The sequence below is a fragment of the Apteryx mantelli genome, chromosome 3 (assembly GCF_036417845.1).
Source record: "Apteryx mantelli isolate bAptMan1 chromosome 3, bAptMan1.hap1, whole genome shotgun sequence".
NCBI classification, from domain to species: Eukaryota; Metazoa; Chordata; class Aves; order Apterygiformes; family Apterygidae; genus Apteryx; species Apteryx mantelli.
Genome location: NC_089980.1, coordinates 129,277,679 through 129,295,524, shown reverse-complemented (window position 1 = coordinate 129,295,524; position 17,846 = coordinate 129,277,679). Strand labels below are relative to the sequence as shown.

General features: G+C 55.3%; 1 protein-coding gene across 1 annotated transcript; it reads right to left on the bottom strand.

The window, feature by feature from the left end:
* Positions 1 to 12,112: 12,112 nt before the first annotated feature.
* On the bottom strand, positions 12,113 to 15,951 carry GDF7 (growth differentiation factor 7). Its single transcript, XM_067294841.1, has 2 exons — positions 15,618 to 15,951; positions 12,113 to 13,073 (listed from the first exon to the last, which is right to left on the bottom strand). The coding sequence occupies exons 1-2, from the start codon at positions 15,949 to 15,951 to the stop codon at positions 12,151 to 12,153; spliced, it is 1,257 nt and encodes a 418-aa protein (XP_067150942.1). The 3' UTR covers positions 12,113 to 12,150.
* Between the last annotated feature and the right edge of the window lie 1,895 nt (positions 15,952 to 17,846).

Sequence of the window (17,846 nt, the reverse complement as noted above, 5' to 3'; positions counted from 1 at the left end):
CTCCAAAATAATCAGTGTTTCCTCTTGCTCTCTCCAGCTAAGTGTTCACTGCTTTGAATGAGCTATAGAGCTTGTAGATTAGCAAGGTTTGTCCTTACAGGAGGTTTGACAAGTACTTGTCCCGTGTTTATGGTGGAAAGTTTGAAGTTGGACTTCAAGCTAAACAATGATTTCTTAAGTCATAGGAGACAGATTACATACATGAGCCACAGCAGATAATCTCCTCTCTGCAGTTGAGGTCATTTACCTATTTATTTTGCAGAAAATCAGTTTATACATGCATCCTTCCCCCTCCCTTTCTTTGGTCTAGTTAGTTGCCAACAAAGACTTTAAACAAGAGATGAAGTGTTATCATTAATATTAAAAAGTTGTTCCAAGTATTACTGGATTTGGATAAACTTGGTAGGCCCAAGAGAATGTTGTTTTACTTTGTGTCACAGGTCACACTCAGACTCTCAACGACAGTAAGTTCCTGAGACTCTTTGCTTGTAGGCAAATATGCTCTTTTTTTGGCACATTTACAAAATAAGAATCCAGAGAGAGTTTGTGAGCAACCAGGAACTATTAAAACAGCATATATTTCTGGAACAGCTGATGGGGCTTTAGTAAAAGTGAGATGCAGCAGTAATAGCACAGTCCAGCTGCCAGAAGTGATCGCTGCTCTCAGTAGCATCATGCAGAAGTTACGAAACAGGACAACACGTGTGCTCAGGTGGGACAGGAGAGGAGAGACTTAATTAGAGACTGTTTTCAAGAGTTTAAGCTGATTGTAAATGGACTAGGCTTTTTCCATTCCATGTATTGCAGGAACACGCGTGCAGAAAAGTAATTTTGGTTTTTGGGTTTTTTTTTCCAACGAGTTTGCAGAAGCTAATACAATGCAGAATGTTGTTTAAAACATCTAACTCACTCTTCAGTGTAGTGCTTGCAAGTCAGATACTTACAGAAGATCTTTTGTCATGAGTGCCCCTCATTTTCCCTATTTATGAACATCTTGATCAAGCTCACTTTAAAGCCCCCAAGCTCTAAAATACGCTGTGCTTCATTTATTAAGAGAAATCCTTGCATATGAAGACCAGATGGCTTTGAACTGGGGAAAACAGGCTTTCCCAATGCCAGGACTCAGCTACCCCTTTTCCCTAACAGGCACCCTTAAAATTTGTTAAGGATACCGCTGTTCCAATCTAACATGTTAGAAAAAGGAATATTGTTTACAGAATAAGCATGTTTTGAAGTGTTAACATCATCTGCTGTCATCATGCAAGGGGTATTGAAGGCCACAGTGAAGAACCTGTGTTTTCACCCACAAAAGATCAAAATTTTAAGCATCCAGGGTGAAATGGACTGTATAACTCCAATTACAGCCCCAGTACAGTCTCAAGGAAGTCAATAGGATTGCACACAGGGTTAGAGGGACCCATGTGATTAAATGAGAATAGGACAATATAGGTGGAATTTTGAAATGCTGATCTCTTAGCTTTAGTCATTGCAGACATGAGCAAAGAGTTTCAGTACAAAGTAAAATGTGGTATTACCCACAAGATGGGAGGGCTTTTTTTAGCCTTATATCCCTACCAGCTTGTACCAAAATAGGACAGTCCAATGTAGGAGGATTCCTGTGGAACTAACACTTTGTGATAATAAGGATATAAGCTTTTGTAGTAATGAAAACATGCCCACATAATATGCAGTTACTGAAAATGAGCTGGTATTGCTGTACTGTAATACCTGGGGACTGCAGCTGAGCCTCACAGCAAACCCCTGTCCCAGTGATCCCCCCAAGGCATCTTCTGAAATGTACTGCATTACAGGCAAGTGCATGCGATGTTATGCGAGATGCTTCAGGTGAGTGTCTAGCAGATGCTAGATCTTGATCCAAAACCTGCTGAAGTTGAAGTGTGCATTAAAATTAACTTCACTGGACTTTGGATCAGGGCCTAAGAGGAAAAGTTGTGCTCCAGGCAAGGTAGATCTAGCTCACCTAACTCAACTCTAATTAATGAAGCAGTGCTTCCAAAATAAATGCCTAAATATCCTGTCTAGTCTAACTTAGATATCTAAACTTTGGTGTACCAGATCTCCCTCTGGAGATCTCCCTCTGGAGGTTCTGGCAGGCACCAGCTTCCTTTTTATCCAAGTAAGAAACTCAGGCATTTCCTTTAGGATTAAGTCATTAGGTGCCCAAGTCAGACTACATCCCATTTCAGGAATGGTCTGCATGCTCTTCCACTGTATCAGTGTGTGACCTTGGGCATCTTACCTGTCTTTGCTGTGCCTTCAATTTCCCTCAACAATGAACTGACCATGACAGTGCTTGGTTTTCAGAGTATATATAAGGATTAATTAGTTAATGTTGTAAATCACCTGAATAGTCTGAAGTGCTAAGTTAGTACTGTGGACTAAAAAAAACCTGTCTCCACTGGGAATCCCACATCTCTCAGGAAAACCATTGCCTTGGGCTCCCTCTGTCACGAGTGAAGGGAGCCAGGTACTCCCAGAGGCCAAGTCAGATGCAAAGTGCTTCAATCCAGGCATTTGAGTCGAGCTTGAAAGTGGAATTTCCAAAAGTGCTGATGGGTGCTGGATGCCCAGCTCTAACTGAACTCAGGCCCTTCTCTTCCTTTCCTCCACCCTTATCCAACCAGCGAAGAGCACAGCTACAGCTCACCTGAAAAAAAACATTCCCGAGCAGCCTATGCTCAAGTCAAAACCATCCCTGAGCAGCCTATGCTTAAGTCAAAACCATCAGGCAGGCTGTCTGTGATCGTAATCATGACTTGAGCAGGCCATATTCTTCACCCCAGCTCTTGTATTTACCCGTCTAATTTAATGTTTCTCTGTTTACCCCTCTAATTTAATGTTTCTGAGCATCTAAGTCTTCCTGTTCAAGTCAATGGAGAAAATCCTGTTTAGTTGGCTGGAGCTGGAGAGCTACAAGTCAAGGCAGGTGAACTATTATCTACAGCACATTCAGAAACATGAAGAAAAGATGTAGCTTTTGTTGCTTATTCCATGGCAAACACTCGCTGTTCTTCAGCCTGTTTTCCTGGAAAAAAACAGGTCAAGGAAGGCAGCGTAAAATGAATGTTTTTTTCATTTTTGCTTTTGACCTCCCTGGTAAACCAGGAAGTGCATATAACTTACAAAAGATGCTCTGAAATGGGCTGTCTGGTTTCAGTACACATGCACAAGTTTTCAAAAGAAAAATCTTGTGGAGAGCTGTTTATCAATAAAATATTTAATAAACTTATCTGTACAAAATATTAAAAAGGTTATTGAAGAGTATACAAGAATACTTATTTAACAAATATATACTGCTATATAATATATTCAAGAAAATATAGATTGCTGTTTACAGTTCATTTACAATCCAATATGTACAATCTATTTAAATTTTAGAATACATACAAACAATGCATTTACACCATCACATACAGAGCTATCTTCTTTAAAGATATTTCACACACTCAGTTCTGAAAAAGCTGAACAAATACATGGATAGTTAAGAGGCACACACAGGGATACGAGTATTGCTTTAAAAAATTAACTACTAGAGATATGGATATTGGAAACATGAGTCATTTTGATATTTTCCTTTCTAATCAAAGAAAAGAACATATAAATAAAACCATGACTGACCAGCAGAGAGGCTTGTTTTGCCAAGAGAGCTCCAGAGAGCCTTGACTTGACTTCAGAAAAAGAACAAGTGATGATAGGATGTGTAGTAATGTAGCAAACTGGCTACATGAACAGGACAGACATTGCTCCTGCCTGCATTGAAAATGGAGAGCCCCGAGAATGGAGCCAGTGTTGCTGGTGGAGAAATGAGTTCAACTCTTGCAAGCAGAAGTTGCTACCAGCTTTTCCAGCGAGCAGCCACCGTGAGACACGTGGCCAGTGACTCCAGATGGACAAGGCTCAAGTTAAGACCCCTGAACCTCTTCAGAGCTGGTAGGAGCTGGACTTTCAAAGGCACTGCAACTCGTGGCTTTGAGGCACACGGGAGCATGGGTTGCTCAGCACTTCAGAAACTCAGACCCTTCTTTTGAGGTGCTATTTAAAAGCCCACAGATTGATCCACCTACAGCAAATGAGTTGAATATAAGCAGTGTCACCCCACAGACACAGGCCTCTGAGAGAGGATTTCATCTCAGTGAACCTAGGCAGAAAAAGGAGAGCCATCCCCTGGGGTGCCCATCCTCCTCCCCACAACGCCCGGCCCACGATGGGATGAACTGCCCTAAACTTAGGCTCTTCTTTTTTCCTCCTGTGCCTCTCCTCTCTCTTCTCCTTTTCTAAGGTATGATGGAGAAAGTGAATGAAACACCTTGGAGACCACCACCATCTTTCCATAGACTGAGACCAAAGCCAATGCCACGGTTCCCAGGGAGGCTGGGCTGTACCCACGCTCTCGTGCTCATCATTCCTCTGTTGGATGGAAACCTGGACAACACTAGTATAGATTTACACCACCGTAAAATGGAGGGGAGGTCAGAACCAAACACGCCAGCCTTCAATCAGAAAAGCACTTCAATTCACCATAAGTGAATCCTTTACTCCCATTGACTTCAAACTAGCTAGGTACATCGCATGTAGTTGGCTGCTTGTGGCCACAGATGGTGCCCTGGACTCACGCTGCTCAGACTTAGCATTTCCTTCCTCTCGCCCTTCCTTCCTCATCAAATGCTAACTGAGTCTAAATGCCCCCTATCGTGAAAACTCGAAATATAGACACAAATAGAAAAGCATAAAAAAGAACTCACAAAACATAAAAATGAACTTATAAGTGGTGATGAAAAAAAATGAAGAGCAAAACCCAGACACTGAAAAATGGCTAGTTTGCACTTCAGACCATTTCTAGGATTAAGCTTTGGTTTAAGATTTTCAATACCATCTACTTGAAAACGCTCTCCTGCCCAACACTGTTCCTAACCTATTCCACTCAGCCAAAAGTTATACATAAGTACGTACAGTCAGCGTGACCGTGATTTCTTCCCACCACCACGGAAATCAGATTTCTCTCCAATACAATAAATTAGGGAGGACTGCTATAACACCGCTGCCAGTAAAAGGAAAAAGCTGTCTCACAACCTACACATGTCTTGAGGTGCAAGGCTGTAAAATATCCTTAGAGATGTAGGGTTGGGTCCTTGGTTGGTGATTTACACCAGCAGAAGTTCCAACTTTTGGTCTTTTTTGTAAGGTCCAGGACACTTGCCGAAACATCATAACTGAATATCAGAGATATCCATGCATTTCTGTGTACCTAGCAACACGCTATATTATGACTAAAGAGCATTAAAAGACTGAATGCAGCTGGTTTGTCAGCGAAGAGAGAAGGCAGCTCATGACAAATTCTGAAGCATCACATACATCGATATGTTAAAATATCCTAATCTTTTACTGGTGATTAATTTGAAGACAGGAAGGCCAGAAGAACGTGGCCCCACCACCCTCGCTCGCTGGCTCCCGTCCATCAATAGCACCCCATCCATGGGAGATTTAGTCCCCACCTCTCCTCCGTGTCGGTTTGCCCAAGGACACAGCCCCGGGCAGTAGGGACGATGCTGCAAGCGCCTCCCCAGGGAGCTGCTCTGCCTGACACACGTGGGACATTTGTGGCCTTTTCATCTTTTCCATCTTGCTGAGCTAAAGAAAAACAGCACTGCTCTCAGGGCAGGAAGTTCAGTTTGCCCATGCACGTTTTTGGTGCCCATGTGCCTTACTAGAGGGTGACGCGCTACTGGAAAGGGAGAAATTCACACTGCAACTGGGACACTCATGACGGTGGGTGGGGATAGCGAGTAATTTGGTGGAATTGCCCATCCGAGGCCCATGCGATAACCCTTGGCATCCGGCAGGCTTTCAAATCCAGCCTGTGCATAGCTTAGCGCAAAGAATCGGTTTAGCAGGCATTCGGCAGCACGGCCCCCTTTAGGGTAATGCTCCGAGGTTAATGCTGTGTGAGAGCCGTCAGACTGTCACTGTCATCCCCACACACAGTCTTTTTTCTCAACACATGGCCATGCCGCCCCAGTGCAGATAAAAGAATAGGCCCCGTTATTTCAGGGCTGCCGACGTGCTCGGCAGCAGGCCAGCACATTTCCCGCAGGGTTCACTCCAACATAAGGCTATATTAGTAAGCTTGTCAGTGGATTGGTATTTCTGACACACACGTATTTTTTGCAATGATATGAATAACTGTAGATGTTGCTGTTGCACACAACAAGCAGGTCAGTCTGAAGTGGACAATAAAACTCTTGCTGAGTTTGGAAAGCGAGGCCACGTGCATCCCCTCGGTGCTCCGGGGTGCTCCAGCTGTAATCCCGCGGTGCCTCAGCCTCCTTCACCAGCTCCCTGTGAGATCTCTGCCCTGCAAAAGCAGCTATGCAGATGTCTGCCCTCGGGTAGGAGCCCACACGGGTGGGTATCACTAAACACACGCTTCAGGGTTCGTGTGATAAGGGCCTAAAATTGTCAACAGTAACAGTAGCTGCTTGTTTTGCAAAGGGAGTGTGACCAATACATCACTGCAGACCTACACAATTTTCTTCAGCAACGAGAGCTGTGTAATCAAGGTGTGAGTTAAAATCCTTACGGTGCAAATATGCACAGAGCTATTTGGCACTCAGAGTTGAGCAGAAGGCTTTGCTGGTTTTGCTTTTAATCTAAAGTGGTACGTTTCCCGTCTTTTCCTTATGGATATGCCAGGCATCACTGAACAGCCGCAAAGGCCACAGCTCCATCCGCCGGTGCTGACGGGTGGTAAGGCCACCAGGATGGATGCGGCTATGTGGGGTAAAGCTGCTGCGAGGCCAAAGCAACCCCTCCTCCCTACAAACACCTTTCTCTGTGCTAGGGAACAGGCATTTCCCTTCTGCCACTGGATTTGAAGTCTTAGCTAAAAAGTTGGGGGGGCGGGAGGGCTATATGACCCCGTTATTTTAAGAGAATTAAAAAAAAAAAAGAAAATAATAAGGTCTCCGTTTCTGGGGAACTGGGTTTTGGGGGGGCCAGAAATCAACATGAGCACCTCGATGATCAGGCAGTGAAATTGGGCCAAAACCCATTTTGCTTTTGACTGTCCCTGCTTTGGGATGCCCCAGGACAGGGGCCCTCCAGGACACAGCGCAGGCGGTGGCTTCAGCGCATGCTTTGGTTTTACAGCCCTCCGTAGGCCTAACGCAGGGCACGTGCACCAGCCTGGTCCCAGCGGTGCGTGCCTCCCCGAATCGCAGCCCTAACGCTTTGGAATCAAGTGGGCTCCCTGCGCGTTTCCCGGCTCCTAAGCAGTCACATTCCCACCTAAGAGAGGACAGAGCCAGCTAAGCACAGATACACAGTCCTTTTCAAATGCTTAATATTCCTAGCTGCACTGTAATTATATGCTGCAGATAAAAATGGTGCTGAAGGTCAAACAAATCCTCCAGGAGAATATTCGCCGCATGGAAACTGTGTTTTTTACTGGAAAGGTTGTATAAATACTGCAGACTGAGAACCTATAATTATCCATTAAAATCACTCTGAATCTACTGAATTCGCATTTGTCCACGGCCGACCTCTAGTCTCCTATTTATAATGCTTAAAGGTGCCCAAGAATCAGCCCGGCAAGAGGCAACCGGTCAGAAACACATTTTGGGGACTGTCGCTGCGGCTTTGGAGGGTGTTGCAGCGAGCGGGGCCAGCCCTGGGGCTGGCCACGGGCGTCCTGCGCGCCCACGGGCACAGCGGTTAGTCTCCCTGCCCCTCTGCTCCGCGTCTGTGAGGCGAGGCGGACGGCACTACGGACAGAGCCATAAAAAAGCCGTGAGCAAAACCCAGCAGCGAGGCTGCCCGGCTCGCCGGGGCTACAAATCCCAGCGGAAAGCCGCTGCGGTACGGGCGCCCCCGGGGCCGCATCCGCGTGGGGAGCTCTCGCGGGGCGATGCCGCAGGGCGGCAGCCCCCGACCTGGGGGGCTCCGCAGCTGCGGGAACCCCTGCGCCGGCTCTGAGCCCGGGCAAGCTTGTCACACCTAACGCCCACCGGCGACTGCTGCCCCAGCTTAATCCCAGCACGGCTGCTGTTTCGGAGCCGGATCTGCCTGGCGATGGAGGAGCGGCCTTGCAGCCGGCACGCAGGCGCTCGGGAGGAAGGACTCGCGGCTTTTGCTCTGGAAATAATCCTCCGGGAGCAATGGGAGCAATGTGGCCTGCGGGGCGCCGCTGGCCAAGACGCCCTCCCCCGAGGGCTGTTGTACAAGCGTACAACCCCGCTTCCCTCCCGCCTGCAGCCTCCTCTTCCTCCTCATACATCCCCCCGGCAGAGCAGGGCTCTGGCCCTGGGGACCTGCCTCTCCCTTGGCCCCCTTACAGCGGGCAAGTGGAAAGCAGGTGACGTGCCACCCCTCGCCCTTCGGTGGCATCAGGAGGGTTTTTGCAGGGTGCAGGAACAGGGGTGCCCTTAAAAGAGCAGGGTGAGCGGCGGCGGCGGCGCTCGGCAGAGCAGGCGCGAATGCCGGGGGAGACCCCCCACCCAGCCGGGGGAGTCTGCACCCGTCCTGCCTCGGGCCCTCTGCCGCTCTCCTGCGCTTGGCAGGCAGCGCGAGGGCGGCGGGGGCTCTCCTCGGCCGGCCGTGCGCCTCGGGCCCCTCCGCCGAAACCACGCGTGCCTCCCTAGAGAGAGGCGCCCGCAGCCGGGAGAGCGGCTCTGCACGGGCGACACCACGGGTGGCATCACAGCCAGCGGTGGCCCCTCTGCCGCCCCTGGAAACCCTCACGCTCCCGTTTGTTTTCATGATCCAGGCTGCCAAACGGCAGCCAGGAAGCCACGTCGAGCCCCCGGGTCCCCGCAGCACGTGCCCGGCTGCCACCGGCATCGGGGGAGCGTCACGAGACCCAGCCCGGCGTCCTGGTCGCCACCGGTCACGTCCAGGCCTGAGGGGACTCCTGTCCCCGGGGCCTGTCCGCTCCCCGCCGCTGCCACCGGCAGCCACGACGGCCGCGGGGGCTCCTGCATTGAGGCCTCCTCCCCCGCGGCCCTTCGCCCCCGCGGACGGGTCACGGGCCACCAGCTTGGCCGAGAGGCTCGCTAACGGCTGCCAGCTGCCAGGAGCTACGTGCCTTGCTTAGACCTGAACCACCCATGAACCTCCACCGCAAATAGCTGGGGGAAGGAGAAGGGGTAAGAGAAAAGAAAACATAAAAAAAAAAATTTGTTTAAGCAGTGAGAAAAACTATCAAGCAACCAACAGTGATTGAAAAATTAGGTACTTAAACAGCTCGGTGATATTATAAATGACACAATATTTCCAGAACAAATTGCTGCGGAGCTGCTCAAGCCAACATCCCTTCGCCTTAAAAGCCTGTTCGCCCTTTTATTTGCGCTAAAGCTGAAAATGGAAACGCAGCTGGGATTGCTGCTGCTGCCCCCGTCTCACCGCTTGCTACACCTCGTCCTCGCGCGGTGCCGGCCCCGGCTGCGCCCCTCGGCAGCCGCCGACCGCAGGGAGCCAGGCGCAACTGGAAAAACCACAGCGGCAAAAATAGAAATACCGAGAGCGAGAAAACCCACTGGCGCGGAGTCGCTCCTTCCTTCCCTCCGCTAACCTCCGGCTCAGAATAGCCCTGCGCGAGGACACGCCACACTTAATACGTATTTACGTTCACGCCGAGCAAGGGAGCCAGACTTTCCTCCCCGATATGCTGACGGGGAGCCAGAGGAGCTCCACGGGAGCCGCAAGGGCTTCGCTGGATTTATCAGCCCCCCGGAGCCGTCGCCTGCCGAAGCGCAAGGGCGCGCAGCGGCCTCAGCGCCGCAAGGACGGGGGAAGCACAGCCCCGGGTCTGCGTCGGCGGTATTAGCGTTACACGGTTTTCTCTCTGCTGACGTATGATCTTCTCGGGGGGGGGGGGTGTCACAGTTGGAGTTGGACCCTCACCAAGACTCTTCTGAGCTTTGAAATCGCTCGGATCTGCGCAGAGCCCTTTGAGGTTACCCTCCCTAATAGCTCGGCTCAGACCCCCACGCCCGAAGCCCCCTGAGCTGGAGAAAGACCAGCTTCGCCGCCAAGCCCAGAGTTTTCCCGCAGCCATTTGTCGCCCCCAAAAGCAAAAACTTCTGTAGCTAGTGATGTTTGTTTGGCAACAGCTTGACTGCCAGTAAAAAACAAGTGACGCTGGGGTGAGGATCTATTAAATCATCAGAAGAAAAGTCTGTGCAAATAAAATCTCTGACCTAAACAAACCACACTACGAACCCAAAGCTCGGCACCAAACGCTGCCTAGGTGAAACAGAGACACCGCTGATTCCCAGAGTCCAAAACACACCTTTGCACCAAGGCAAAGCTACTCTTAATTTAAAGGAGTAATTTATACTCAGCTCCTGAGTTACTAAAAGTCCTTGGTCCTTCCAGCATCGCACAAAACACCCCTGCTTTACTCTTTGGAAACGTGGTTTCCTCACATTAGTCCCCGACAGCGGCGTGCAGCTGTTTGCAAGTGAAATGCCTGTTCTCAGCTGCTCCGGGCTCCCTGAGCAGGGAGCCGGGAGAGGGACGGGCGCTCCAGGGAGCGATGGAGCTGGCTCTGAAATCGGTGCCAAAGGAAGGTAGGGTGGAGCTTAGCAGTTTTATACAGAGATTATTTGGAAAAATAAGAAACTGTGTTAAATGACTCTTCCCTGGGGGACTCAGGAACTCTGCGTCTTTCCAGATAAGCGGAAGACGGATGTTTTCAGTCGCTGGGCCCAACTCTGCGCGGGGGGTTGTGTCCACAGAGGGAAAGTGAGGGGACCTGCGGGATCCTGCAGAGCCCAGGGCAGGGACAGCACCCGGCCGCCTCCCGCCTGGCCGCATCTGCTATCGGCAAGGACCCGACGGCCGCGCTTCGACGGCACGAAGCCCCCAAGCCCTTGCGGTGTTTCGTTACCTCCTCTACCAAGAACGCGAGCTCTGTTTCTGATCTGACTCCAGCTTGAGCCTCCAGTTACAGGACCTTCTGTCCCATCCCCAAGGACAGGCTCAGAAACCTCTCCCGTGAGCTGCAAACAGGCCCTGATCGAATGATTTCAAGCCCCCGCAGCTGAACCAGGCAGACCTTGCTCTGCAAGCCAGGTTGCCCATCCCACAGATCATTTCTGGAGCCCTTTGCAGCATCTTTCCTCAGAAATGCCACTTCCAGCCCCTGGAAAGCTGCTGCCTGGCCCCCTGCGGTAGTGGGATCCGGCCCCGCAGGGAGTCACCAGGAGCGAGATTGGGCTGGAGGGGGAGTTTTTTTCCCCTAATCCTTTGAGCAGGTTCCCAGTGCTCCACATTCCTCCAGGTCTCCCAGGAAGCCAAGAGTTTTGCTCCCGGTTATGTGACAGCTCCCGGGCGGATAACGGAGGTGAGAAGCTGTGGATTCACAGCAAGGGGCTCCCTCAGACGAGTCGCCCTCTCGCTTTCGGGGCCGGTGGCAGATCTGGCTCCGGCTGAGCAGACCATGTGCAGCGCCTCCCCGTTAGCAAACAGGATTTGCAAACAGCCAGAAAAATTTCCCAGTCCTTTTACACTCGGAAAAGAGAGTTGCCACCCACCGCTCCATCCCCTTACACCTTCCCCCCCACCCCCCAGCAGAGACAATTTTGCAAAAATAACCCCAGACCTTTGAGAAAGAAGGGCTCGGCTCGGCTCGGGCAAACCAGGCAGGTCCGACAGAGCAGGGACGCTGAGCGGGCATCCTGTGGCAGGAGCGGGCAAGGCCGGGAGCTCGGGGCAGGGAGCCCGTCTCCCCGCCGCTGCATCGCCCTCGGCCGAGCCCCGGGCAATCTGGCGCGGGTGGCAGGGTCTCTCTTTCTCTGGGAGGAGCCCGTGGGGGCAACCTACAGCATCGCTGCCTGTGGGAAGGGTTCGTGGTGCCCAGATGCTGCTGCTGGCTCTGCTTTTGCTTGAAGGCTGGATGTACTGTATAGAGACAGGGGCAGCGTGGGGCTCTCCCATCCCTCCCGGGCTCGGCCGCATGGCCAGGGCAGCCCTGAGAAGGCAGGGGACACCTGCTCTTAGCTTGGCTTTCGGAAAAGCACACACCAAAATGTGTACGTATATATATATATATTTTATATATATATATTTATATATATAAAATGGGGCTGGGCTGTTAGAGAGGGTTTGTAGGGGGAAGAGCCACAGAAATTGCTACCTGCAGCCACAGGTCTCCACGACCATGTCCTCGTACTGTTTGTAAACCACATTGTTGCCTGAGTCTATGTAGAGGATGCTGATGGGGCTGAGTTTGGAGGGCACGCAGCAGCTGGGGGGGGTGGACTCGGGGTCCATGGAGTTCATCAGCGTCTGGATGATGGCGTGGTTGGTGGGCTCCAGGTGGGAGCGCAGGGGGAAGTCGCACACCCCCTCGCAGTGATATGCCTCGTAATCCAGGGGGGCGATTATCCAGTCGTCCCAGCCCAGCTCCTTGAAATTCACGTGCAGGGGCTTCCTGCTGCAGCGGGTCTTCGCCTTCTTCCCGTGGCCTCTGCCCCCGGAGCGGGCGGCGATGGTGGTTCGTCTCCTCCTCCGCTTGGGGTGCGTCTCCCGGCCGGGATCGGGGGGCTCCAGGAACGGGGGGCTGCCCAGAGCCTTGATCTTATCCCGGATCTCCTTGAAGAGGTTCTCCTTCCTCTGGGTGCGGGAGAAGGCGACGAGCAGGGCTCTCTCGTGGGGCTGCGGCCGGGGCTTGCTGAACCCCAGCTGCCGGGGGCGCAGGAGCCGCCCCGACTGATCCGACACGATCCGCAGCAGGAAGCACAGCAGCTTGCCCGAGGGCGATTTCTCCCTCCGATCCCGCAGGGCTTCCCACACATCAAACACCTCCCATCTGGAGGAGCCGGCGTCCAAAACGTCTGCAGCCCTGGAGTCCAGCAGCCGGGGCTCCTCGCCGTCCCGGCTGGGGCAGGTGGAGAGCAGGAGGTGGTGGAGGGTGCCTTCGGGCGACAGGGCCAAGCTCCTGTTCTCGGGGAGGGCGCGCAGGACCCGCAGCTCCGCGCCCGTCACCTCCTCCGCCTCGGGCAGGCTGGAGATGTCGAAGAGGTACCGCTGCTCGGGCGCGGAGGGGGAGGCATCTGGCAGAGATTAAACAAAAACAACGAAAAGAAAGAAAAGAAGGAATAAAAACCCAGCAAGCTGAAGCCGAGCTCTCGTTACAGAGGCGCGAGGGACACAGAGCTAATGGGGGAGCTCATCGCCTTGCAGCGGGGCACGTCGAGCATCCGAGCAGGGACAGGCAGGCGGCGTGCCCTGCACCCAGGTAGTGTCACCCCGGCTGGAGACATGGGAAAAAAACGAGGAGGGGAAGGGGGGGAACAGTGTGTGGGGGAATCACTCCAAGCAAGTGACTTCTTAGCACTCTGCCCTGTGTCCTGAAGGTGTTTTTTTTGCCTCCTCCCGGGCGTTTCTGTGCCCCCAGCTGCAGGGCACATCGCTCTGCTGCATCGCTGCTCTGGCACAGAAAGCCACAGCCGAAACTGCACTCTGCACTCCCACTGAGCAGGTCGTCACCGATTTCTTCTGCCCTTCGCTTTTCTTCCCCCCCACCTTCCACCAAGTAAAATGCTGCAAAAGATCTTGTACTCCTTTGCAGGCAGATGTGGGCACGCACACTGGGGACGTACATACTGCCCATGGGGTATCTGACAGAGAAACTCTTCAAAGAACTGATCCACTATTTTTGGTTGATTCAAAAGCCCAAACAGAAACATAAGCAGTTTCTGGCACTAATTAAATATACCAGCTGTGAATTAAAACCCAGAAAAAGGGGAGGAGGAGATGAATGAGTTCTGGGAGGGTTATGCTTTATTTTCACCCCCGCAACAAGAAATCTGATCTGGGAATGTTGCAAGTTTTGCTTCTGTGTCCGGGCATGGCATTTACCCCGACGTGCGAACAGCAATAGTCGTTCCCGATGGCCCGAGCCGCAGCCCCTTCCCGGGACGAGCCCTTCCCGCGGGCATCGCCTCCGGTCGCAGAGCCCTCACCGCCTTCCTGCTGCGAAATATTTTTCTCCCTGTCATTTATTATTATTATTATTATTTTTAAAGCAGATCTAAAATTCCTGCGAGGGGCAGATAAGGAGATCCCTTTGAAGAGCTCATCTGGTTTCGTTTTGCGCTCAAACGCCGAGAGCCCGTGCGCAGTTCTTCCCAACGCTCCCAAGCCGGGCAGTGCCCAGCTTCCCGTCGGGGCATCTCCCCACCCCGGGTTTGCCGCGGTCCCGGGCCGTTTTCCACCAGCTGCACCACGGGGCTTTCGGCAGCGACCCCCAACTCCGTGCCCCGGCTGCGCGGCGGGGCCGGGGGCTGCGGGGGGCTCTGCCGCCGGCCGCGGCTCTTCGCTCCGCGGCAGCCGGCGGGGACGGGAGCCTCCTTTCCCTTTGCTTTTTCATTTTATTCGATGGAGTTTTTCTTTTCTTTCTTTTCTTTTCTTTTTTCCCCGCAGCCGAGGGAACTTCGCCGGGAGGATGCAACGTGCATATCGATTTATGTATGCTTATATGCATTTTATCGTTATGTACATATATGGGTATATATGTTTTTTATTATTATTAGGTCCGCGGACATGAAAGGGGAAAAAAGAAGCAGCCGCGGGGCCGCTCTGCTCTGCTGCCGCGGCCGCCCCGGGGCGCCGCAGCGGAGCCAGGCGCGTCCGCGCAGCGCAGCGCACCGCTGTGCCGGGCCGGGCCGGGCCGGGCCGGGCTTCCCCGTGGCCGCTCGCCGCGCTTCTCCCGGCCCCTCTCCGCTCCGGCCCCGGCGGCCAGGGCGATCCGCCGCCCCCCACGTCTCCAAGCGCGGCCGGCAGCGCATCGGGGACGGGGGGATCCGCGCTGCCCGCGCCCCGGCCGCCCCGTCCCGTCCCGCCCCGCCGGGCTGGCTGCGCCTCGCAGCGCAGCCCCAACCTCTGTCCCTATCCCCAACCCCGGCTCCGCGCACGGCCCCATTCCCAGCACCAGCCCCAAGCCCATCCTCATGCTCAGCCCCATCCTCATGTGCAGCCCCAGCCCCAACCCCAACTCCATCCCCAACTCCAGCTCCATCCCCAGCTCCAGCTCCATCCCTAACCCCGTGCACCAGCCCAACCTCAGCCCCCATGGACGGCCCCGACCTCATTCTCATGCACAGCCCCATCCCCATCACTGCCCGTCTCCAAACCCATGTCCATCTCCATGCACAGCCCCAGCCCCATGCCCAAACTCATGCACAGCCCCGTGCTCAAACCCACGCACATCCCATGTCCATGCCCATGTCCATGCACAGCCCCATGTCTATCTCCATGCACAGCCGCATGCCCATGTCCATGCCTGTCTCCATGCACATCCCATGCCCATACCCATGCACAGCCCCATGCCCATGTCCATGCCCAAACCCATGCGCAGCCCCATGCCCCTGTCCATGCCCAAACCCACGCATAGCCCCATGCCCATGTCCATGCACAGCCCCATGCCCATACCCAAACGCACGCACAAACCCGTCGCCGTCCCGTCCGTCCCCTCGCTGCCGCCCGGCCCCGGCGGGGCAGCCCGCCCCGGTTCCCCTGGCCGCCGCGGCCGGCAGCCCTGCGGCCGGGGGCGGCGGGCGGTGCCCGGCGCCGCGCACGGCGCGGTCCGCACTCACCGCTGCGCGACCGCTCCGCGAAGCCCGTCACCGTGTCGGCGCGGCGGCCGGCGCCGCGGCGGGCGGCCAGGCGCTGGTAGAGGGCCACCATGTAGTGGTGCGGCACCACGGTGCCGTTGCGGAGAGCCCCGTCCCTCCGCGGCGGGGAGGAGAAGGGGGAGGCGGCGGAGGAGGAGGAGGAGGAGGCGGAGGAGGAGGAAGGCGCGGCTGCGGAGGGTCGCTGGGGAGCGGCCGCCGGCGGGCCGCGCACGGCGGCGGCCTCCAGCCCGCGGCGGAGGCGGCAGGCGCCGAGGAGGCAGAGGCAGAGGGCGGCGGCGGCGGCGCGGAGGCGCATGGCGGCGGCGCGGTGCTCGGCGCTGTGCTGCGCCGCCCGCTCCCCGCCCGCTTTTGAACATCGTCTTCGCCCGCCGCCGCCGCCGCCGCCGCCGCCGCCGCCGCCGCCGCCCGCCGCCGCCCGCCGCCGCCGCCGCCGCCGCCGCCGCCGCGCAGCGCCCCCTGCCGGCCCTACGCCCCCGCGGAAGCCGCGCGGAGCGGCCCCCCGCCCCCCCCCCCCGCGGCCTTTGTTCCCAGGTGAGCCCCCGCCGCCCCTCGGGGGGGCTCCGTCCCCTGGGGGCGCCCCCGCCCCTAGCCGGGGGACCCCTTTGGGGGGGCACCCCCAGGCCTATTCCGGGGGACGCCTCCGTCCCCCTTGAGGGGGCACCCCAGCCCTATTCCGGGGGACCCCTTTGGGGGGGCACCCCACCCTTATTCCGGGGGGACACCTCCGTCCCCCTTGAGGGGGCACCCCAGCCCTATTCCGGGGGACACCTTTGGGGGGGCACCCCACCCTTATTCTGGGGGACCCCTCCGTCCCCTAGGGGCACCCCACCCCTCTTCCGAGGGACCCCTTTGGGGGGGCACCTCACCCTTATTCCGGGGGGACACCTCCGTCCCCCTTGAGGGGGCACCCCAGCCCTATTCCGGGGGACACCTCCGTCCCCTGGGGGTGCACCTCACCCTTATTCCGGGGGGACACCTCCGTCCCCTTTGGGGGGGCACCTCACCACTCTTCCGAGGGATCACCTCCGTCCCCTGGGGGGGCACCTCACCCCTATTCCGGGGGACCCCTTTGGGGGGGCCCCCCACCCTTATTTCGGGGGACACCTCCGTACCCTTTAGGGGGGCACCCCCACCCCTATTCGGAGAGGGTAGAAGCTCCGTCCGGTATTGGAGGGAGAACCCGCACTGCAGTGGGCACCCCTGCCCTTATTTCAGAAGTGGTGGGGGGCAACTCCCCAGCCCGATTTTGGGAGGGGGGGGGCCTCCTTCTCCTATTGGAAGGGGGAGAGGCCCCCCATCCTTATTTTGGAGGGGGATACCCCCACCCCGGTTTTGGATGGCGGACCCCCAACCCATATTGGAGAGGGGGCACCTCCATCTCTATTTTGGAGGGGAGGGAGCATTATCCCCCTATTGGAGAGGGGAGACCCCCACATCTGATTGGGAGGGGAGACCCCCACCCCATACTCTGGAGAGGGAAACCTTCCACCCCATATTGGAGGAGGAACCCCCACCCCATATTTTGGAGAGGGGAACCCCCCACCCCTAATTTGAGGGGAGACCTCCACCCCGTATTTTGGAGAGGGGGAACCCACCCCTTATTGGGGGGGGACACTCCCACCCCTAATTTGGAGGGGACACCTCCATCCCACAGCGGAAGCGTGAGACCCCGGCCCTTGTTTTTGAGGGGCTCCTCCGCGCCGCTGTTTCGGAGGGCCCCCCCGCACCCCGCCCCGTGTCGGACGGCGAAGCGCCCCCCGCCGGCAGCGGGAGCCGCGGCCCGGAGCGCCCGCGCGGAGCGAGCGGCGCAGCGGGGCGGCGCGGGGGGGCCGGGGGGGCCGCGCAGCCCCGCGCAGCCCCGCGCCGCTATCTGCCCCGGCAATTCCTCCTCGGGAGACCGAAACCGAAGGAAAACAAAGCCCCGGCCGGGCTGCGGGCTAATGTTTTCCCTTGCACGGAGGGTTTCCTTGGTAAAATTCAGATGTTTCCTTGGGTCTCGATTAAAATAACAAAGTGGGGTATTTACTAGGATGTTATTTCAAGTCTCTTAAGTCCCTGGTTATGTCTGTTGCGATTTCTCCGCAAATACAAAAACAAGTGCTGCGATGATTTATTTGAAGGAATGTAGGTGTTTCGCCAAAACAAACACGGCTTTTTTTCCTCTCCCCCCAAACAATCGCTTCTCACGAG

Coding starts and splice junctions, on each gene's coding strand:
- GDF7 (XM_067294841.1), bottom strand. CDS start 15,951: ATGCGCCTCCGCGCCGCCGCCGCCGCCCTCTGCCTCTGCCTCCTCGGC. Junction 13,074..15,617: donor CGCGGAGCGGTCGCGCAGCG/GTGAGTGCGGAC, acceptor AATCTCTGCCAG/ATGCCTCCCCCTCCGCGCCC.